Source organism: Rana temporaria, chromosome 5 (genome assembly GCF_905171775.1).
Source record: "Rana temporaria chromosome 5, aRanTem1.1, whole genome shotgun sequence".
Lineage (NCBI taxonomy): Eukaryota > Metazoa > Chordata > Amphibia > Anura > Ranidae > Rana > Rana temporaria.
Genome location: NC_053493.1, coordinates 238636938 through 238659437, shown reverse-complemented (window position 1 = coordinate 238659437; position 22500 = coordinate 238636938). Strand labels below are relative to the sequence as shown.

The 22500-nt window shown below is 42.8% G+C and overlaps 1 protein-coding gene across 1 annotated transcript in view; it reads right to left on the bottom strand.

The window, feature by feature from the left end:
- GMDS (GDP-mannose 4,6-dehydratase) overlaps nucleotides 1-22500 on the bottom strand; it is a 699766-nt gene that overhangs the window by 115355 nt on the left and 561911 nt on the right. Inside the window, exon 9 of the mRNA XM_040353629.1 lies at nucleotides 7668-7786. Within this exon, the coding sequence (XP_040209563.1) occupies nucleotides 7668-7786 (119 nt within the window). The remainder of the gene's footprint in view (nucleotides 1-7667; nucleotides 7787-22500) is intronic.

Genomic DNA, 22500 nt, shown 5'->3' with positions numbered 1-22500 from the left:
CCCAGATCTGTGCCTCGATACAACCCTGGAGGTCTACAGACAATTCCTTGGACTTCATGGCTTGGTTTGTGCTCTGACATGAACGGTTAACTGTTGAACCTTGAAATATAAAATTGTGCTGCGCTAATGAATAAATCTAGACCTGTATGGTCAGGATGTGAACATATGCAAAAAATGGTGGTGCGACCAAATGTGCACAAAGTGAGTCGTGTATAAACAATATATATGCAACGGCAGATATATATATGCGAGACCTAAAGTGACAGTGAATATAGTCCAATACTAAAAAGTATTAATAAAAGTGATCATGAGTCACTTCAGAGGGGGGTACATATAAATGGTTGATAAAGTCAATCAAACATTCCTCGCAAACACGATGAGATATGGAGCAATGATGGTGGTCTTGATGATAAAACCAATGTTAATATAAACATGAATCCAAAAAAAGGTATACGATGGGTACTCTTACCATGTGACGTGGACCCAAAACCCCTCAGGAATGGGTCAAATAGGCAAAGGTAAGAGTGATGATGTCTCCAGCACCTCCAAGGGTCATCCCTGGTACAATCCGGAAATTCCTCTCATGTATTCACTGATAAATTCCAGAAATTCAGAGCTCCAAACTCGATCACTGGTTCCCAGCAGCTCAGTGTTGTAAACGGTGAGCATCAGCAAAGGCGCAAGATCCCTTCTTCTCATGTCTCCATCAGATGGAGACATGAGAAGAAGGGATCTTGCTCCTTTGCTGATATACACACACACACACTTCGTGAATGCACAGTTGTCATGAATAACACATTGCAGTATAAAAGTAAAATTGTGAGCTGGCTTGTAATCCAGATAATAAAATGTAGGGATGGAGGCATGCATTTCTTTCTTCATTACAGGTGGCAGATTTCAACTTTAGTGGTCTGCGATTCTTTACAGATGATGTTTATTATTCATATTCACTCAGTACTTTGCCCCACTTTTGTGGTTTAGCTACCTTTTTTATTCGTATGTGGTTTTGCTTTGTTGGGCTGGCTAGTTGTCTCTGTACCTGGGAGCTGCGAGTTGCATCTGTGGCCCACCTCTTTTCCCTTTCACCCCCTTGGGACGTGGGAGATTGGGTGGGCACCCACATGATGCGTATCGGTGCCACGCCTTGCACCGGACACATGGCGTTAAATTTGGCACCATTACGCTAGCACGTCTTTATAACAGCAGCTGATCTATGAGAGGCCTTTTGGCGTCAATTGCAGGACGTCGGCTGCCGCTCAGGCGATGACTACTTTCCAGCGTGACACTGGGAGGGATCCGGGGCAAGGCCTTTGGTATATATGTCACCCCCAGTTGGATTACAGTCTTTCTTTCTCTCCTGAGGACATTGCACACCACACCCGGATCATGTTGCAAACACGTGGGATCACTAGGTAATCAGTCTGGGAGATTCTCTTTTATATGGGTTAATTAAGTATTGTTTTCATTTACTCTATGAATCCCCTGTGGGAGATTTAGGCTGGTTTCACACCTATGCATTTTGCAGATTTGCACTACAGTCCATGTAACATGATTTCCTATGGAACACTTTCTGTAGTGCAAATCTGGAAAATGCAAAAAGCACTAAAAATGCATAGATGTCAAAACCAGCCTTAAGGCCTGATTCACACCTATGCAGATTGCAGTTTGCATGTTCCAGGTGCATTTTGTCTTTTTCAATACACATTTTTGATCCATTGAAGTCAATGAAACCAAAAGCCAGAAAAAAAGTCCCTGGCCCTTTCCATAAAATGCACAGATGTGAACTACATTCATAGAAAACCATGTTAAATGGATTGTAGTGCGTTTCCGCAAAACTGAAAACGCACTTAAAAATGTATAGGTGTGCACCAGGACTTATGGCGGGTTCAATGCAATACTTTTATTTATTCCACACTTGGGATTTGGTTTACTTCCACTTATTTTCCCCACATGCTCTGCATTTATTTTCATCCTATTAATATTCATAGGTTTTTTATTTAACCAGTTCCCTACCGAGCCATAGTAATATGACGTTGGCAGGAACTGTCTCTCCCTCAGAGTGGACGTCATATGTCATTTGCATCGCGGGCGCTAGGGGGTGCGCCACCGGCATTGCTCGTGAACCGGTGCACGTGCCCGGCGGCCGCAATGTCCGCCGGGCACCCGCTATTGCCGGCAATCATGGCAGGAGTGTGGATCTTTGTGTGTAAACACACAGATCCACCTCCTGTCAGAGGTGAGGAGACCGATGTGTGTCCCCAGTACAGAGGAACACAGATCGATCTCCTCCCCTTGTGAGTCCCCCTGCCCCTACAGTTAGAATCACTCCCAGGGAACGTATTAACCCCTTCAGCGTCCCCTAGTGTTAACCCCTTCCCTGCCAGTCACATTTACACAGTAATCAGTGCAGTTTTATAGCACCAATCGCTGTATAAATGTGAATGGTCCCAAAAACGTGTCAAATGTGTCCGATATGTCCGCCAAAATGTCACGGTCGCAAATCGCCACCATTACTAGTAAAAAAAAAAAAAAAAAAAATGCCATAAATCTATCCCCTATTTTGTAGACGCTATAACTTTTGCGCAAACCAATCTATATATGCTTATTGCTATTTTTTTACCAAAAATATGTAGAAGAATACGTATCAGTCTAAACTGAGGACATTTTTTAATTTTATTTTTTATTTTTTTATATTTATTAAAAAGTAAAAAATATGGTGTTTTTTCAAAATTGTTGCTCTTGTTTATAGCGCAAAAAATAAAAACCGCAGAGATGATCAAATACCACCAAACGAAAGCTCTATTTGTGGGGGGGAAAACAAAGATTTCATTTGGGTACAGCGTTGCATGACCGGGCAATTGTCATTCAAAGTGCAACAGCGCTGAAAACTAAACAGGTATGGAAGTGGTTAAGCACACAGCACCACCCACTATATTCACAATTCAATATTCTTTAGATATTCACTGCAGCTGTCACCTGTTTTTATAATTACTATGACACAGAGACCCATATCCCTCTGGGGGTTTTCACCCCAGATTCTGGGACAGACACATCCGACAGCCATAAATTTGCAACACCACATGCTGAATATGGAGCCGACTTGTAAGTAACTCAGTGATGGATATTTTTTCCCCCCCTTTATCTTTTTTCGTGTTTACCCTCAAACTACATTGGTATATGTTTGCAGATACGCACCTTGCATCCGCTCCTGAAGAAGTGGAGTGAATTCCACACAAAAAAGCATGCGTCAAGCTTTTTGTATACATTACAATAATGCGTTTACAACTTACATTATCATGAGCTTTATGCAATCAATGATTTTAATATGCATCACATGGATTACAAGCCAGCCTCACAATTATACGTTATACTGCAATGTGTTATTTATAGCACCTGTCTATAGATGATATGAATTAGAACGATAATATTCCATCATGATATCTGTATATACATCACCACTTTACCAGCTATTTGACTTGTGCTTCATTTAAAGTCCCAAACCTTTTCCTTCAGATTCAGGGATGGAGGCGTATGACTATAGTATGTCATGGGGGCCTAATTTAAGTCCCAAAACCCCTCATATACTATATTATATATATTTAACGGCATACAATACAGAAGGAAACTAATAAAGGGCACCATTAAAAGGGACAAAAGCAAATATATTTGCGCCAATCTACATTATTAAATGCTGCTTAACGTGGGTCTAAATGCTTACCCATAATGCAGTCTCTGCATGAAGGTAAAAAACTTTCAGGATGCAGATCTTGGTCCAGCAATGTGCACAAGAACATCAGGTCCCTCCCTCATTGGCTCAGACACAGCTGAGGGGGGAGCTGGGGCTCAGGATACTGCAGAGCTGCACTGTGAGAGTCTATGAACACACAGACGCAACTTGGGAGCAAGCCGCACAAGTGGTGGGCATTGGCTGGCTGGCGGGGGGGGGGGGCCCGAGGCACCAACAGTGGAGAAGAGGAGGATCAAGGCCAGTCTGTGCATAAGTATTGCACAGAACAGGTAGGTATGTTTTTTTTTTTATTATTATTTAGCGTTTACAATCACTTTAATTTGCACGTGTTAAAAAGGAGAGTACAAAATATGTAAGCAAAACCATGCATTCTACAAGCTGAAAAAATTGCAGACCAGACTGTGGCTTTGAAAAATATTTCCACCATGGAGTGTTTGCTTTAGGATACTGTGCCTCAAATAGATTATAGTACTAATTTACAGTGACACCACTTCATTAGCAGAAAGACTCGGCCTCTGAAAGAGTAAACACCTGCATTGGAAAACTTTCATAGCTTAAAGGCTTCACCTGTCACTCATGACAAAAATCCAGCAATGTTACACCTGTCATTACCACAGCTTTGTCTTGTAACAGAAGTGGAAAAATAATGGGGGGGGGGAAAACAATTTACTAAAACTGGCGTGTACAATATCTGGTGCAGCTCTGCACAGAACATATAAACCAATCGGCTTCCAGGTTTTATCAAAGCTTAACCTTTTCCTGACGGCCGTACGACTTTATACGGCTGCAGTGTGGATCTAAATTTCCGGGAGGCTGTCTATATACGGCCTCCAGCCACTGGGGGGCGCGCGTGCGCCGCATCACTGAGATGCTGATGCGCGTGCCTAGCGGCCGCGATGTCCGCCAAGCCCCCGCGATCGGCAGTTACAGAGACAAGGATGTGGATCTGTGTGTGTAAACACACAGATCCATGTCCTGTCAGGGAGAAAGGAGACCGATCTGTGTCCCTTGTACATAGGGACACAGATCGGTCAGTCCTTCCCCCACAGTTAGAAACACTATGCAGGGCAAACATTTAACCCCTTCCTCACCCCCTAGTGTTAACCCCTTCAATGCCCGTCACATTTATACAGTAATCAGTGCATATTTATAGCACTGATCGCAGTATAAATGTGAATGGTGCCAAAAATATGTCAAAAGTGTCCGTCATATTGTCGCAGTGCCGATAAAAATCGCAGATCGCCGCCATTACTAGTAAAAAAAATAATTCTGTCCCCTATTTTGTAGGCGCTATAACTTTTGCGCAAACCATTCGTTATTGCGATTTTTTTTTTTACCAAACATATGTAGAAGAATACATAGCGGCCTCGACTGAGAAAAAAATATATATATTTTTTTAAATTGGGCTATTTATTATAGCAACAGGTAAAAATTAGATTTTTTTTCAAAATGTACACATTTTTTTGTTTATAGCGCAAAAGAAAAAAAAAACACACAGAGGTGATCAAATACCACCAAAAGAAAGCTCTACTTGTGGGGAAAAAAGGTCAATTTTGTTTGGGAGCCACGTCGCGGCTCCCAATTGTCGCAACTGTCAGTTAAAGCGACGCAGTGTCGGAAGCTGAAATTTCACCTGGGCAGGAGGGGGTATATATGTCCAGTAAGCAAGTGGTTAAAGCCGATTGGCTACCATGCACACATAGACCAAATATATATTAAATTATACAGGATTTGTACATAGCGCCAACAGTTTGCGCAACAGTACAATTCAAAACGAGAGTTAGAGGATAGAGATATATATATATATATATATATATATATATATATATATATATATATATATATATATATATATATATATATATATATATATATATATATATATATATATATATATATATATATATATATACACACACACACATACACACTTTACATATATATATATTTTTTTTGCTCACACACACAGTTGTGCTCATAAGAGCACATACCCTGGCAGAAATTATGATTTCTTGGCCATTTTTCAGAGAAGTTGAACACAAAAACATTTTTCACTCAAGGTTAATGTTTGGCTGAAGCCATTTATTATCAATCAACTGTGTTTACTCTTTAGATCCTAATGGAAACATTGTTGGTTTATCATTTTATATTTGAAGTGCTGAACTTTGCATGAATATTGTATCCTATAGTGTATCCTGGAGTAAGGTTCTGGCAGCTCCCTTTATCTCATCTTATTATTTTGTTTTTACAGCACAGCGTAAAATTTTAAATTTTGCTAAATAACCAATACCAGACCCAAAGGACCTGGTATTGTCTTCAGTAAGCTCCAACAGGACTCTCTATTACTAGCAGTGTGCGTAATGAATGAGTAACGTAAAGCTTCCCGCCTGTTAGCTAGGTGTCTCATCACACAGCAGAAGCAAAATAATGAGGAAAGGGGGGGGCATAGCCTTTTTTAAGGCCCTCCTTGCAATCATGGAATGGTTGCAGTAGGAGTTTAGAGCCCCCGCTGATTTCAATAAAGAGTTTTGTGACAGGTCAAAAAAAGTCAGCCGATTGTTCTGGGGGCCTCTTGGATAGGTAATTTAAAGTCAACTGACCTCCCATAATTTCCTTGGACCCCTATTTAAGCAGGAGGCTAAGGGGGTGGGTCTTTGCCAGTCACCAGAGGGATATCTGAAGAGCACCCCACTGGTTTTGGCCAATTTTGTTTACAGTTTCAAGTATTTATTCATTAAAAGTTATGGTGGATTCTCAATGGTTTAGATTTGTGAAAATCCATAAACAAGGCCGTGACCTTTATTAATCCAATTTGGTGTGTCTAGTGTCCTTTGTATGTTTGGCGTTTATGCCGCCTTTAACACCAGGAAATCATGTAGCGTTTCCATATTTTTTTTACAACCCCTGTACAGGCAGTCCAGGAGTTATAAACACGATAGGGACTGTAAATTTGTTTTTAAGTTGAATCTGTTTGTAAGTCAAAACTTTTTTTTTAAGTGTAGCTCCAGCCAAAAGATCTATTTTTAAGCTTTTTGGATAGCATAGGGAAGGGTTATCACCCCTGTATCATTTGTTTTGCTGTCTGTGCCCTTGTGCAGAAGATTTCACTTCACTTCCTGTCTCAATGAAAATTGGATTTCGAAAATGTTGGGCTGTTAGGGAAACATGGACTAGTGATGAAGCATCAGTGGATACTTTTTTCCCATAATAACTCTTACAGAAATGAATTTCCCTTCCTAGGGGTAGATTTCATCTCACTTCCTGTTTTTTCCCTCCTTTTGTAAGTTGGAGTCGTATGTGAGTCGTATGTTTTTAAGTAGGGGACCGCCTGTACTCCAACCTACAAATATGCCACTATCAGTGGATCTGACAAATGGCCATTTTAACTGGGTTGAGGTGTAGGGTACTTGTTACAAATGTGCAAACTGTCCCTGATGTCATGAAAATCTTCCAGATGTGAAGTCTATTTCCAGCTAAAATCTGATTTTACTAAAGCGTGTACTTCTGCCACCAGAACAGATTGAGTAGCACAGCATTGGGAAACTCTGCAATCAGGAAAGGAAAGTTCAGAATTTTCTTGTGTCAGCACAATTCTCCAATACTTGGTACCAACAGAGTTAGCAATGATAGAACATTGTAGGTACTGAAAGGGATTTTGAAAGCTTGTGTTTTCGTAGTAAACATGCCTAACTATGTATGCACTATTCTCACCAAAAGGTAAGCAAAGCATTCATCTACAAGTTTAATATCCCAACCACACCTGTGTTGCGTTTCTATAACCTCTGATAATGATAATTACTTTAAATTCACTAAGCATGCCAATGAGCTGAGTGTAACAACTGCTATGATTTGTAATCAGTTGCATATATTGCTCTAAAGCTACAATATCATTAATGATGGTGCACAGTCATTTGCTTACACAATGGTTTTGTCGATATGCTTGAAAGCTTTCTCCACAAACTCCCGAACGCTGTGGACCTCCCCAGTAGATATCACAAAATCCTCAGGCTCATCTGTTTGCAGCATCAGCCACATAGCCTGCAAAGTAAATAAACAAAGCATTGAGTACAACCTACTAGGTTTTTTATTTCCAAGACACATAATACATTCAGCAAGTCTGCGGGGTATTACTACAGTGCATAAACATGGTACTTTATATAGCACACAGGGGTCAATTTATAAAGGTTTCCACACAACTTTCACCCAGGATTCACATTTCCCCAGTTGAATCCAATGTTAAAACCGCATCAGTCTTGGGTGACATCTGCATGAACTTCTAATGAAAACATAACTAGACCCTTTAATTTAGGTTATATATAGCGTCAATATGTGCTTATATACTAAATGGTACGGAGGAGGTAACCAAACACTTTTAAAATGACATGGGGAAGAGATGACTCATTGACACCACAGGCCATTTCTCAATGTCTGCATTTGGTAAATGGTGGAATGCAACATACTACTACATGTTTGGTCCAGGCAAATTAAATAACTTCACAAGTTTTAAAGCGGGGGTTCACCCTATTAATAAAATACAATGAGGCATAGTAGCGCGAGTTACAGTATGCCTGTATTTATTTTTTTAGTCTGGTACTCACTGTGCAATCCTAGCGAGACGATTCCGACTCCTGGGCGTTCCTATCCAGAGGCAGCATGATTGACGGCCGGCTATGGCGCGTCACGCTTCTCCGGAAATAGCCGAAATAGGACTTGCCGCTTCACGGCGACTGCGCATAGTCTGTGCGCAGGCGCCGTGAAGAGCCGAGACCTACTCCGGCTATCTTCGGGGAGCGTGACGTGCCATAGCCGGCCGTCAATCATGCTCCCTCTGGATAGGAACGCCCATTCCCCGCGGGGAGTCGGAATCGTCTCGCTAGGATTGCACTGTGAGTACCGGACTAAAAAAATAAATACAGGCATACTGTAGCTCGCGCTACTATGCCTAATTTAATGATGGAAAGTTGTCAATAAGGGTGAACCACCGCTTTAAGAAGGAAAATGCCACCAGTGATTAACATTACAATAATCAAACAATCTACTTTAGTTATGTTATGGAAAACATTATATAGACAACTTTTGCTTGTGTTTGGTCTCTTTTGCCTGAAAGTGATAGTGTCTATGGCAGGGGTTGGCAAACCATAGATTGCGCGCCGTTGACAGGTAACAAGTAGACCGTGAAGACATCCCACTGTTGCCGACCCAGTCCTTGCTCCAGAGTGGCACATGTGCAAACTCGCCTAATCCCAGGCTGCAGAGGCAGTCCCCGCTCCTTGCAGGGATAAGCCTCCGGAATAGCTTGGGTGGGATTGGGCTCTTCTCTGAACACACCCAAGCGCTTCCTATGGATATTGCACACCCATCGCCACTGGCCCTTTCACAGATCCAAGGATACAATGTGGGAAGGTGAGAGATGTTTGCTGGCAGGGATCAGTACCACTGCATCTTCCCTGCGCTAATCTGCATTAACAACTTTTGTGCCCTCCTAATGCCACAGCCCTCCTGATATCCAGGGCACCATTCCTTTCTGACCCACCAATACTGTGCCCTCCCAACCCCTACCATACTACTGACTTCTCTACGCCATCCTACATGCTACCTTCCTATCTATGCCGCCCTACAAAATACTTGCACTGGCCAGAAATCAGAGCAAATAGCCAGGCCTAAAAAGGAGTCAAGAAAATTAGCCTGCAGTACCAGATGCTCTGCTTTCATGATGAACTCCGGCATCAGACTTGTGGGGGTAACCAATTTTCTCCCCAGACATTAAAAAAACTTAACTGAAGCCAACTTTTAAAAAGGTGGGCCAAGTTTATATTTTTACAGTAACAGTTTTAGTAGATTTTTCCTGGTTTTTAATAGAGTCTTTACTTTTTATTGGGGGATTACTAGTTAATCTCTCTCTCTCTCTAAAAAAAAAAGGGGGGGGGGTGCTGAACCACCGTGATCTTTGATCTCTTCAATGTTGTCCAGGTAGATCTCCATCTTTCAAAAGGTTGCCTACCCCTGTCTATGGAATAGATAGATGTACATTATATATCTATATATGATCAGTAATTAAATGACCTCCCTAGTGTGGCACTGATTATACTGTTTTTTTCCCTCTAAATAAGAAACTTAGCTTTCCTTTCTGCTATTGAAAGTGGATTTCTGTTACAATAGCCATTCAAAACAATTTTCCCCTGTAGCATAATGTGATACACAAAACATCAATTATAGTCTGTCCGACACATAAAATACATTTCTCACAAAAATCCCTATATGCCTTTTAATGTCTGTTGTATTTATGAACCCAATAGCTGACCTTTTATGGGCAGTGGCTATGAAAATCTGACCAGTGCCAATCAGTAATGTAATTTCCAGAAATGCCCTAGTAATTTAGAAAGGCATTTTTTATAAAAAAAATTAAGTCAGAGTCAAGCTGAATCTTTCAGGTCAGTTTAAATTGATGTCCTTGGTTTTCCTACAATCATTCTCTGATCTCAGTCCTAAAAACATGCAATGCTGGATCAAGGCCGTTGATGTGCAGTTATGCTGTGCCGCTGTTCATTATATATGTATTACTGCTAAAGCTACTTTCCAACCCCAGCATTTGTTTAACCCTTTCTCTGCCCTAAGCTTGTTCTGATTTTGCACCTCCAAAAGGCCAAACCCATTTTCCCATATTTGAAATGCACGAAGAACCACCGAAAGTCAACTAAAGGCCCCACCACCGATATTTTTTCAAATTCAGATGAATACAACAGTATATTGAGTGTATAGGTCCCTTTATACTTGCACGTATACAATAATAATAAAAAAATATATATACACTATTATCTTATACAATCTATAAACGATTTTTGACCATCTGTGGGGTCACAGCAATGGACGATTTTCGTTCGGCTATTGAATTTGAGTGATCGGGTATATTGGAAAAGTTTTGAAAAATACATTTTTAAATCAATGATGGGAGAATCCTGTGAGACGTATAATTGAAAAAGAAATGCGCATGGGCTGCAACCATGAAAGAAAAGTATATTCCCAGTCACATTTTCTTTTCCATAACATGAGCTGAAAAATTGAAGGCTTGATTGAATTTCAAAATCGATCGTGGCACCATTAGATTACAAAATGCACAACATTTTCAATCATCAAAATGTTTGGCATTCGACCCATAAATGGCCTGCATAAGTCATCCCTGCAGTTCACAGTAAAAAAGTTTGAGTTGTTCTCTCGCCAGCAGCTCAGCTTCCCCTGCTCCCCTTTCTTAGAAGCGATTTGGCAGTCTTTCAGGCTTCTAATCTGTACTGTAAACAGGACAGGTGCTCTGCAAGGAAGGAGTAGGGGGAGCTGAGCTGTGGACTTTGGGGATGAATTGATCCACATTGCCTGAAGAGGTCTCTTAAGGGCTTGCTTTGAGCCCAGGTTGACACTGGGCTGCGGGAATGAAGCCGTGCGAGTTCAGCTGATTTCACTCCCGCTTGTCAGTCCCGATTTCAGCCACAATTACAGACACATCTGTGCAGGTTTCTGCAAAATTGCAAAAAGTAGTACAGAAACTACTTTTTGAAATCGGTGCAGCGTCGCAGCGATTAGGACGGTGCCATTGCTGGCAATTTTCCGCAGATTTGACATGTCAAATCGCATGTCAAAATGCACCAGTGTGAACCAGGGCTGAAGCTCATTTACGAACATAGTAATACTTTAATGTCCATAGCCTGGATAAAGATTCACCTTAAATTTTAAATCTTTACAATGTCACTTGCTTAGCATTAAACCAAGATGCCTCTAAAATTATAGTTTTAGGCCGATATGTGCATCCTATTTGACACTTTGTTGCATTTATGTTTTTTTATTGTTGCAGTGGGCTGTAAAGCACAGCCTATATAATCTTATCGGAGAGCTTTATGGAAGTCCTCCCAGTCTTGCATACAGAAATTGGGAACAAAGCATTCCTAATCCCACCTCATTTATATTCCCATGCACAACCAGACACCACAGATTAAAATCAGGAAGTTTGCAGGACTCAGTACCAATGGTTCAATAACTAACTGGGGTTTAACATTCTTAGAGGCTTGGCCATCCTGAAAATCACCTTCTAATAACGTGGAATCCATTAATCTGGATGATCCTAAGAAGTTTGGGATTGTGTCAATTTCATTTCCAGTTTAGCAAAAGTTACGTACAGATGAAAGTTAATTTTGGTGAAGGTAAATATTTTATAAAATGTCAAATGACAAACTGTGAAAAGGCTGTTAAAACATATTGTAAATTTATATTCAAACTACCCTCTATGGTCAACTTTAGGTATCATATCCATGGACCTCAAACTTGTAAAGCTTGATGTCCCCTAGGTCCTTCTTGGAAGGAAAAGCAGTTAGCTATGATCATAAACACTTACTTTTGTTAAATGAAAGTTTTCGGAGAAACGGACACGCATGACAGTGCTGTGCCCACTGATATGTGTCATCATATTGTGTGTAATCAGCAAATCTGTGTTCACCATATATATCAGGGGTAGGCAACCTTGGCACTCCAGCTGCAGTGAAACTACAAATCCCATCATGACTTTGCCTCTAGGAGTCATGCCTGTGATTGTCAGGGTCTTGCAAGGTCTCATGGGACTTGTGTTTCAAAACCGCTGGAGGGCCGAGGTTGCCTACCCCTGATATACATGAATACTGGTTCTCCTGCAAACCTCCACATCATTTACAATATTCACACAACTGTGTATAATATGGAGCAGCTTTTCTCTACCTCTGAGTATCTACATTTAATATATATCCTGAAAACAATACAATATGGTATTTTATTCAATTTCATGGTTTTCTACACTGTAATCTGATGGGCACAGGGATAAGTTCCCAGATGGGCTTGTAGCAGGATGAGAACTTGGGGTTAATTTCCATTGTGTAAAATCTTTGCATGTAGTCTAAAAAGCAAGCAGGGCAGCAGTAGTTACAAAACCATATTATATTAAAAGGCATTTCCTTTATGCTATACGACACAGCAAAGCAGAGATCGGTGTACCTCAAGAGTATCTAGATTGCTTTTGCCAAATAAGGCTTATATTTTCTTTTTAAGGGTTTATCACCATTTCATTAGTTATGTTTATAATACTAAAGTGCAGACATGGCATGGGCAACCTGCTTGGGAAAGCAAGGTACAGACCCATCTTAAATTTTAGCAGGCACAGTGGGGTTGATTTACTAAAACTTGTGCGCAAAATCTGATGCAGCTCTGCATAGAAACCAATTAGACCCTTTCACACTGAGGCACTTTGGAAGCGCTAGAATGCTAAAAATAGCACCTGCAAAGTGCCCCGATAGAGCCGCTTTTCACACTGGAGCGGTACACTGGCAGGACACTAAAAAAAATCATGCTAGCAGCATCTTTGAAGCGGTGAGGGAGTGGTATGTATACCGCTCCAGCCCATTGAAATAAATGGGCACCGTGGCTATACCGCCGCTTTGCAGGTGGTTGCAACCCTTTTTTGGCTGCTAGCGGGGGTTAAAAGCGCCCCGATAGTGGCCGAATAGCACCGCAAATTTGACAGTTAAGTGCCTGAATTTTATTCATCCCTGAAAAGAATTGTACTTCATTGACCGAACAAGAGCAAGACAAAAATCTTGTATTGTTATGCCCCAGTTGAAGAGCTCTGCCGCTCGAAACATGTCGGGTACATAGCTCATACGCTACTCGCTCATTACGCCATATTTTACTTGTGATCACTTGTACTCGTCTTTCACTGGGCTTGTACTTTTTTTATCTATTTTATATATTTTTATCCAGTTTTCTGTTTATTTTGGCTTTTATTTTCCATGCCTAATAAAGGCTTGTTTTGGGATTAACCGCACTATGTGAGTACGTTTTCCCTTACATGGTTTCTACGTTTGGCCTGCATATTACGCTCCTTCATCTGAGAACCACACCTGCACGAGCTGTCTCCTCTCATTGGATTGGACCCGTCCTGGCGGATTAAAGGCTGGCACATCAAACAGCTTCCCCATTGACATCACGGCTGCCTAGGAGCTCGTACATGCGTGTTTGACATACCGTCGCTGACGTGTATGTCCACACTTTCCGGTAAGAGTACCCATCTTTATATTTGTTTATTTGGATACTACTATGAGAAGATCTCACCATCTTCCATTCCTCTACAGTCATTTGGTCTTTTCCACAAAGAACTTCTGACCAACTCCAAAAAAGGAAATACATTGTATATATATATTTCTTTGGACTGTATAGGCCATTTTGACCTTGGACTATCACACTTACATTTTGGAGTTACACGTATAAATTATATGGACTTCATTTGAGGTTCTCATTATCATTTATTTTTGTGTCCCATCACTTATCACGGTGTGTTTATATTACACATTATCCAGCTAGATCTCACTTTCTAGCTGCCTTTCAGGTCATTCACCTGTCACATCACTTGGGGGCGTGTCCTCCTCCCCCCCTTTTTTTCTTTTTTAAATTTCATTGATTTTTCACTGAACTTTGATTATTCACCATATTTTTTGATTCATTTCACTGAATATTCAGCGCTGCACTTTTTCTTTTTTTTTTTTTTTTTTTTTTCTTTTTTAAAAATCTTGTATTAACTACAACTTGAGAAGCGGGTAAGAATTTTTTTTGGTTTTTCAGTTTAGCTCTCTTGTCAGGCAACACACATCTTTAAACCGCACAACATTACATATCCAATCAAAATGTATCCATGGAGATAAATAGATTGCATTGTGGTGAGTTCTGAAGTCTACTCACCCAGCAAGCACTGCAATATTGTTCTTTTAGGTGTCACAAGATTGGTTAGGAACTGCTTTTTTCCATTAAATACCTTGTAACTATTCATCCCCATGATGCACATAGCAATCAAACATAATCACATAACAAAAGACTGTATCAAACCTGATATTTATCTTGGATTGCTGCATGATGGCTCAGAAACAAGCCAATGTACAGTTCTTGCTGATCCCGGAAATGTTGTTTGGCATGCAGCTCAAAAGAAAGATCACTGCAGTTATACAGCGACCCACACATGACAGTTATAGAATGTATGCAGAGCTGAGTTTTTGTTAGAATGGTAAAGGGCAATGAACTTGTGCTGTCTAAATCAGAGATTCTCAATGAGAGATCCAGAGACTAGCTGCTGCCATATTGCTGGCAAGCAGTTTGACAGAACAACATTTTTACGTAATCTTGAACTCTGCAAAAAAACATTTTTAAACTTTACTTTCTGGAATATAATCCAGAAAAAACAAAACAATCTTTTCTACTGTAACTTTAAATACGACTGTTTAAAGCGGAGCTCCACCCAAAATTTCTGCTTGTTTGCCTTCTCTTCCTCCATTTCCACCTTTCAGGGGATGGAGTGGGTTTTCAAAGTACAACACGATTCGCACATGAGCAGTAGGGAACTGGCCGCAAGGCTTCACTACCGGTTTCTTTTATAAGGAATGGCGGTGGAAGCACCCTGTAGCCGATTGAAAATTGGCTGGTGTGCAGACATCGCGGGATCCCTGGACAGTTAAGCGTCCCAATATTAAAAGCCAGCAGCTACAGTATTGGTAGCTGCTGAATTTTTTGGTGGGGGCTGGAGCTCCTCCAAGTATAAATATTGGGCTATACAAATATACAGTTTACAGAGCGTTGTAATATAGCAGATGCAGCAAAAAAAGTTGATAAGATGAAAGTTTAAAGATATTTATAAAAAAAGATTGAGGTCATGTTGTCTAAAACATTCTGCCCCAATTTACAACTTTTATACATATTTATTCCTTTTGCAAAAAAAGATAAAGCTGCAACCAATACAGATTTAAAAAAAATAAATAAAATGGTGTGGAAGAAACATGTCCATATCAGAGCAGATTTTTTTGTCATTAACCACTTGAGCGCTGGAAGAATTTACCCCCTTTATGACCAAGGCACTTCTTGCTATTCAGCACTGTGCTACTTTTAACTGGCAATTGCATGGTTATGTACTACTATATGCAAATTTAATTTATATTTTTCATACAAATAGAGCTTTCTTTCAGCGGTATTTGAACACCAGTGTTTTGGGATCATTAACATTTATACAGCAATAGAGAGCTAAAAATAGCTACTTTATAAATGTCACTGGCAGGGAAGGGGTTAACACTAGGGGGTGATCAAGGGGTTAAGCGAGTTCCCCGGAAGGTGTTGCTAACTGTATGGGGGCTGGGCTGACTGGAGGAGGAGAGAGAGCATTGTTCCTAATCACTAGGAACAGACAGACAATCTCTCCCCCCTCCCCTGACCGAACAAGGGATCTGTTTGTTTACACTGACAGATCCTCGTTCTGCCCGTTTCTGGAGTGATCGCGGGTGGCCAGCGAAAATAGATTCCAGCCAAACCAGTCCAACCTGCTGGTTGGCTCCCCCGCTCGTGAATGGGCGATCGCGCGCGCACAAATTGCCATGTATGCGCCCGATGTACGACGCCGATTCGTGCAGGGAAGTCAACTTGCTGCAGTACAACTGGGGCGGGCAGTCCATAACTAGTTACAGGGGGTCCCCGACTTACGAACAACCCCTACTTACGAACGGGATGCTGTGGGGACTACCTGCCGTTCTGCGCATGCGCGGCCAGACGGAACCTCGGAAAATGTCCAAAATGTTCGTAATTGCCGTTCTGCGCATGCACGCCCCGACTTACGAACATGTCCGACTTAACAAAGCGAGAGTCTTTAACGCGTTCGTAAGTCGGGGACCCCCTATAATTGTTGTGTGTGAAAGTTATAGCGTCTACAAACTAGGATTATATATATATATATATATATATATATATATATATATATATATATATATATATATATATATATATATATATATAAAAATATATATGTATATGAAAATGTATCAATTCTGATGTACCGACTGCCTATTTCTTGAGTACCTAAAATGCTAGGACAGTACAAATTCCCCCATGACCCTTTTGTAAAGTAGACTTTTTGAAGTTTTCATTTTTTTGTCACAATTCTTTGGAAAATAAAGAGAAAAAAAATGGGGGGGGGAGGGGATTAAACCTTCACCAGTGCAGTATAGCATTATATATGACTGATGTGGTGGTGACCTGGGACAATGACTGGTAACAGTATTTACAAAAAATAAATAAAAAATACTTTCAACAAAGTAGTTCAGTGTCACCATAGTAACACTGTCCTACTCTGGGGAGGATGATCAGGGAGTTTTTGCGGTTACAATTTTCAACGGTCATGAATAAAGAGATTTTTAATACAGCTTACCTGTAAAATCTTTTTCTTGGAGTACATCACGGGACACAGAGCGGCATATTCATTACTATATGGGTTATATGGAGTACCTTCAGGTGTAGACACTGGCAATCTCAAACAGGAAATGCCCCTCCCTATATAACCCCCTCCCATAGGAGGAGTACCTCAGTTTTGTAGCAAGCAGTATGCCTCCCAAAATGGTCCTCAAAAAAGAGGGGTGGGAGCTCTGTGTCCCGTGATGTACTCCAAGAAAAAGATTTTACAGGTAAGCTGTATTAAAAATCTCTTTTTCTTTATCGTACATCACGGGACACAGAGCGGCATATTCATTACTATATGGGATGTCCCAAAGCAATGCTTACAATGAGGGGAGGGAGAACATCTCCAAGACAAAAGGATTTAATTTAGAGATATACTCAAATCATAATAAATCCAACTTAGTTGAGAAAAATAAAATTTTTAAATTTAACTCGAACAAGAGGAGCCCCCGGAATCCGAGGGTCTCAAACTGCAGCCTGCAGCACTGCCTGCCCGAAGGCAGTATCAGTATTCCTTCTTACGTCCAACTTGTAGAATTTTGTAAACGTGTGGACAGAAGACCAGGTTGCCGCCTTGCAAACTTGAGCCATAGAGATCTGGTGGTGTGCTGCCCAGGAGGCGCCCATGGCTCTAGTAGAATGAGCCTTTAATGATACTGGAGGAGGCAACCCTTTCAAGCCGTAGGCCTGAGTGATTAATTGCTTAATCCACCTAGAAATGGTGGACTTTGCAGCTGCCTGCCCCTTCTTGGGCCCATCCGGTAGAATGAACAGCACATCTGTCTTCCGGATCTTCTTTGTAGCTTTAAGATAGGCCTTCATGGCCCTGACAATATCCAAGGTATGCAGCAACCCTTCCTTTCTGGAAGTAGGTTTAGGGAAGAAGGATGGTAATACCAAATCCTGGTTCAAATGAAAACTGGATATGACCTTCGGAAGGAAGGAAGGATGAGGGCGGAGAACGACCCTGTCCTTATGAAAAACAAGATATGGTTCCTTACAGGATAAGGCTGCCAGCTCCGAAACTCTTCTTGCGGAAACTATGGCAACCAAAAATACTAACTTCCTTGTCAGTAGAACCAAAGGAATATCAGCCAACGGCTCAAACGGTTGTTTCTGTAAACTTGACAGAACAAGATTTAAATCCCACGGACAAAGCGGGGATTTAACTGGAGGTCTAATACGTAAGACCCCTTGAAGGAAGGTCTTAACTAGCGAGTGGGTGGCCAGCGGCCGCTGAAACCACACTGACAGAGCAGAAATCTGTCCTTTGATTGTGCTTAATGCCAATCCTTTATCCACTCCTAGCTGGAGAAAACTTAATACTCTATCGATGGTAAATTTGCGAGAAAGCCATCGCTTGGACTCACACCAGCCTACATAGGCCTTCCAGACCCTGTAATAAATCACCCTAGAGACCGGTTTCCTGGCTCTGATTAGGGTAGAGATTACTTTCTGAGACAGACCTCTACCCCTGAGAATCAGGGATTCAGCTTCCAGGCCGTCAAATTTAGATGCCGTAAGGCAGGGTGGAGGATCGGACCTTGCGATAGCAGGTCTGGCCGTAGAGGAAGAGTCCAAGGGTCTCCCACTACCATCCTTAAGATTAGTGAGTACCATGCCCTTCTGGGCCATGCTGGAGCTACCAGGATGACTGGTATGTGCTCCACCCGGATCCTGCGCAGCAGGCGGGGTAGTAACTGGAGCGGGGGAAACGCATAAAGAAGTTTGAACTGATGCCAAGGGCAAACCAACGCATCGGTTCCGCAGGCCATCGGATCCCTTGAGCGGGACATGAACCTGTCTAGTTTCTTGTTGAGTCTCGATGCCATGATATCCACGTCCGGCACTCCCCATCTTTGGCAGAGTGCTTGAAAGACTAGTGGATGCAGAGACCATTCCCCCGGCCATAGAGTCTGGCGGCTTAAGAAGTCCGCCTGAAAGTTGTCCACTCCTGGAATGAATATTGCCGATATGCAGGGCACATGAGCCTCTGCCCATAGAAGAATCAAGCTCACCTCTCTCTGAGCGGCTTGACTCCTGGTTCCCCCTTGGTGATTTATGTGTGCCACGGCCGTGGCATTGTCTGATTGAATTCTCACCGGGAACCCCTGCAATTTTGACGTCCAAGCCCTGAGGGCTAGTCGAGCAGCTCTGAGCTCCAAGATGTTGATGGGCAACTGCTTCTCTGGCTTTGCCCAAGTACCTTGGCGAGTGCAACCATCCAAAATTGCTCCCCAGCCCGTCAGGCTGGCGTCTGTGGTCACTATCTTCCAAGCCACTGGGCTGAAAGACCTCCCCTTCAGTAGATTCTGAGGGTCTAACCACCAACACAGACTTTGTCGGACTCTTGATGAGAGCGGCAACGGGATATCCAAGGCCTGTGGCCTTCTGCTCCATGCTGACAGGATGGCTGCCTGTAGGATGCGAGTGTGGCTCTGGGCGTATGGTACCGCCTCGAATGTGGCCACCATCTTGCCTAGTAACCTCATACATAGGCGAATAGTCGGTTCTTTCTTGCTTAGAACCAGTAGGATTAATTCCTTGATGGCTTTTACCTTCCTCAGAGGTAGGAACACTCCTTGTTGTTCTGTGTCTAATCTCATGCCGAGATATTCCAACTGCTTTGTGGGCTGGAAAGCTGACTTTTCTCGATTTAGGACCCAGCCGAACCTCTCGAGGTATTGGACCGTGAGGGCCACTGCTCGCTCCAAGCCGGGAGACGAGTGATCTATGACTAGGAGGTCGTCCAGGTATGCTAGGATCGTGACCCCTTGGATCCTTAGTTTGGCTAGGATTGGAGCTAGGACCTTCGTGAACACCCGGGGGGCCGTAGCCAACCCGAAGGGAAGCGCCACGAATTGGAAGTGACGCGAAGCCACCATGAAGCGTAGATATCTTTGATGTGGCTGATAAATTGGAACATGAAGGTAGGCATCCTTTATGTCTATGGACGCCATGAAGTCGTCCTTCTGGAGTGTGGCAGCTGCTGACCGCACGGATTCCATCCGAAATGAGCGGATCTTTAGATATGCATTTACCATCTTTAGGTCCAAAATTGGCCTGACATCTCCATTGGATTTTGGGATGATGAATAGGTTGGAGTAGAAACCCAGCCCCTGTTCCAGGACTGGTACCTCTACTATTACTTCCTGGGAAAGTAGATGATCTAATGCCGATCTTAATGCGGCTCCCTTTTCCGGATCGTTTGGAATCCTCGACTTCTGGAAATGAGGAGGAGGAAACCTTAGGAAATCTAATTTGTAGCCTGTGGCCACGGAAGACCGTACCCACTCGTCGGGAATGCTGGCTTCCCAAATCTCTGAAAAGAGTCGCAGCCTTCCCCCCACCTTCGTGGGTGGGGGCGCCCCTTCATAAGGTTGGCTTGGGGGCTGGTTTTGCTGGTTTGCGAAACCACTGCCTTTTGCCTCTAACAGCCTGTCCTTGTGATCTGCTGTTGAAGCCGAAGTTTGCTTTTGCAGGAGGCCGTCGATACTGCTTGGCATTAGAGGGCCCCTGCCCAGGGGAATACTGTCGTTTAAACGCAGGTCCCTGAACCTTCTTCTTAGTTGGCAAGAGAGTACTCTTGCCGTTTGAAATGGTCTGAATGTATTTATCTAGGTCTTCTCCGAAGAGTCGTCCTCCATGGAAGGGGAACCCTACCAGGAGCTTCTTGCATGGGGGCTCAGCCTCCCAGCTTTTTAACCATAAGAGTCTTCTCATATGGATAAGGGATAACGATAAACGTGACGCTTGCTGGATAGAATCCTTGATTGCGTCTACCGTAAAACATATGGCCTTAGGGACATCCGAAAATTTTTCTGCCTGCTGGGCCGGAATAAGTTTAAGCATCTGCTTAAATTGATCCGATAATGCTTGAGCGACCCCAATCGCAGCCACAGCTGGCTGTACTACTGCCCCTGCAGTAGTGAAGGAGTTCTTAAGTAGTGCTTCCAAGCGCTTATCAACTGGATCCTTGAACACCTGTATGTTTTCTACAGGGCATGTTAACGATCTGTTAACACATGAGATGGCTGCGTCCACTGCAGGAGTAGCCCATCTTTTGGAAAAATTTTCTTCCATAGGATATAGGACAGAGAACCTTTTAGGTGGTAAGAAGATCTTATCTGGCTTGTTCCAATCTTGGAACAAAATTCCCTCTAATAGAGGATGGATCGGAAACACAGCATTGCTTTGAGGCGCCCTCAGTGAGCCCAAAGCTGAAACCGTCGATACCTGGAGATCTGGTACTGGCAAGTTGAATGTCCTATGGACCAAGTCCGACAATCCTTGAATCCACCAGCTCTCCCTCAGGGAGACTGCCCCAGACTCCTCTGTATCCGGGTCTTCGATCCCTGAACCTACTTGGTCCGTGTCCAAGAGGTCGTCCAATTCCCCTGAGGAAAGGACCTCCTCTTCTGAGGGTCCGCGCTCGGGCGACGGAGATCTATTCCGCTTACTGCCCCGCATAGCTGCGGATATCATTTTTCCCATGCTTTTCTGCATCTCTTTTAAAGAGGTGAGTAATACCTCCTCCGTGACCATCTTAGGGTTGGACTGACCCGCGTCAGCTCCAGCCCCAGATCCCGATGGCCCCAAGGCTCCCTGTAGGGAAAACAGCGGCATACCATGGTACAATACCGAGGTACACCTGCTACCTATTGGTATTTGGAACTATAAAAGTTAATTGTCCAAACACCTGTTTGGGGGATAGAAAAATGCTTCCTCTCCCCTAGATGACTTTTTTTTTTTTTTTTTTTTTTTCGTTTTTGTTTCAAATCCAGGAAAGAAAAAACATTCTGTCCCCCTGAGTAGTATTGCAAAGAAAAACTATGAGATGGAAAAGAAACAGCCTATTTCTAGGCTTGACAAAACAGTCCTCTGAAGACTGCAATATCCTTTCTGGCCACTGTGTGTCCTCGGCGCCCCGTGCTGCCGCTCTGGTCTTTCTCCTCAGTTCCAAAGTATTGAATGGAACAAACAAACAAGGAAGGGCCGCCCCTTCCTTTAAGCCACTGACCCGCCCTTCCCCCCCAGCAATCTCAAACAGGAAATGCCCCTCCCGACAGGGGGAGGGGGGGGGATTTTGGGAGGAAGGGACCTCTCTGTTCCAGCAAACTGCAGCCTGCAGCCTGGAACCATGAGGAGGTCAGCGTTTTGCCTGCTTGCAGGCTCTGAGGAGGAAGACTGAATGGAGCATCGCCTGGAGGCCTGCAGGTAAGCAAAGCTCTCTGACACACACATATATTTTTATATAACACAGGCCCCACTCAATGCTTTTCCAACACTACAAGGGAGGTCACATCTTATGGGGAATAATACATAGAGAGCCATCCTATCTTTATGATATGTGACTAGTTTGCCAGATGCAGTGCATAACTTTAGGCATGTCCCCTGTGACCCCCCAGAAAAAACCTGCTAAGAACCAAGTTCCGCAAGTTTTCCCCTCACTTACCTGCTCCATGCCGCAGGACTTTGCC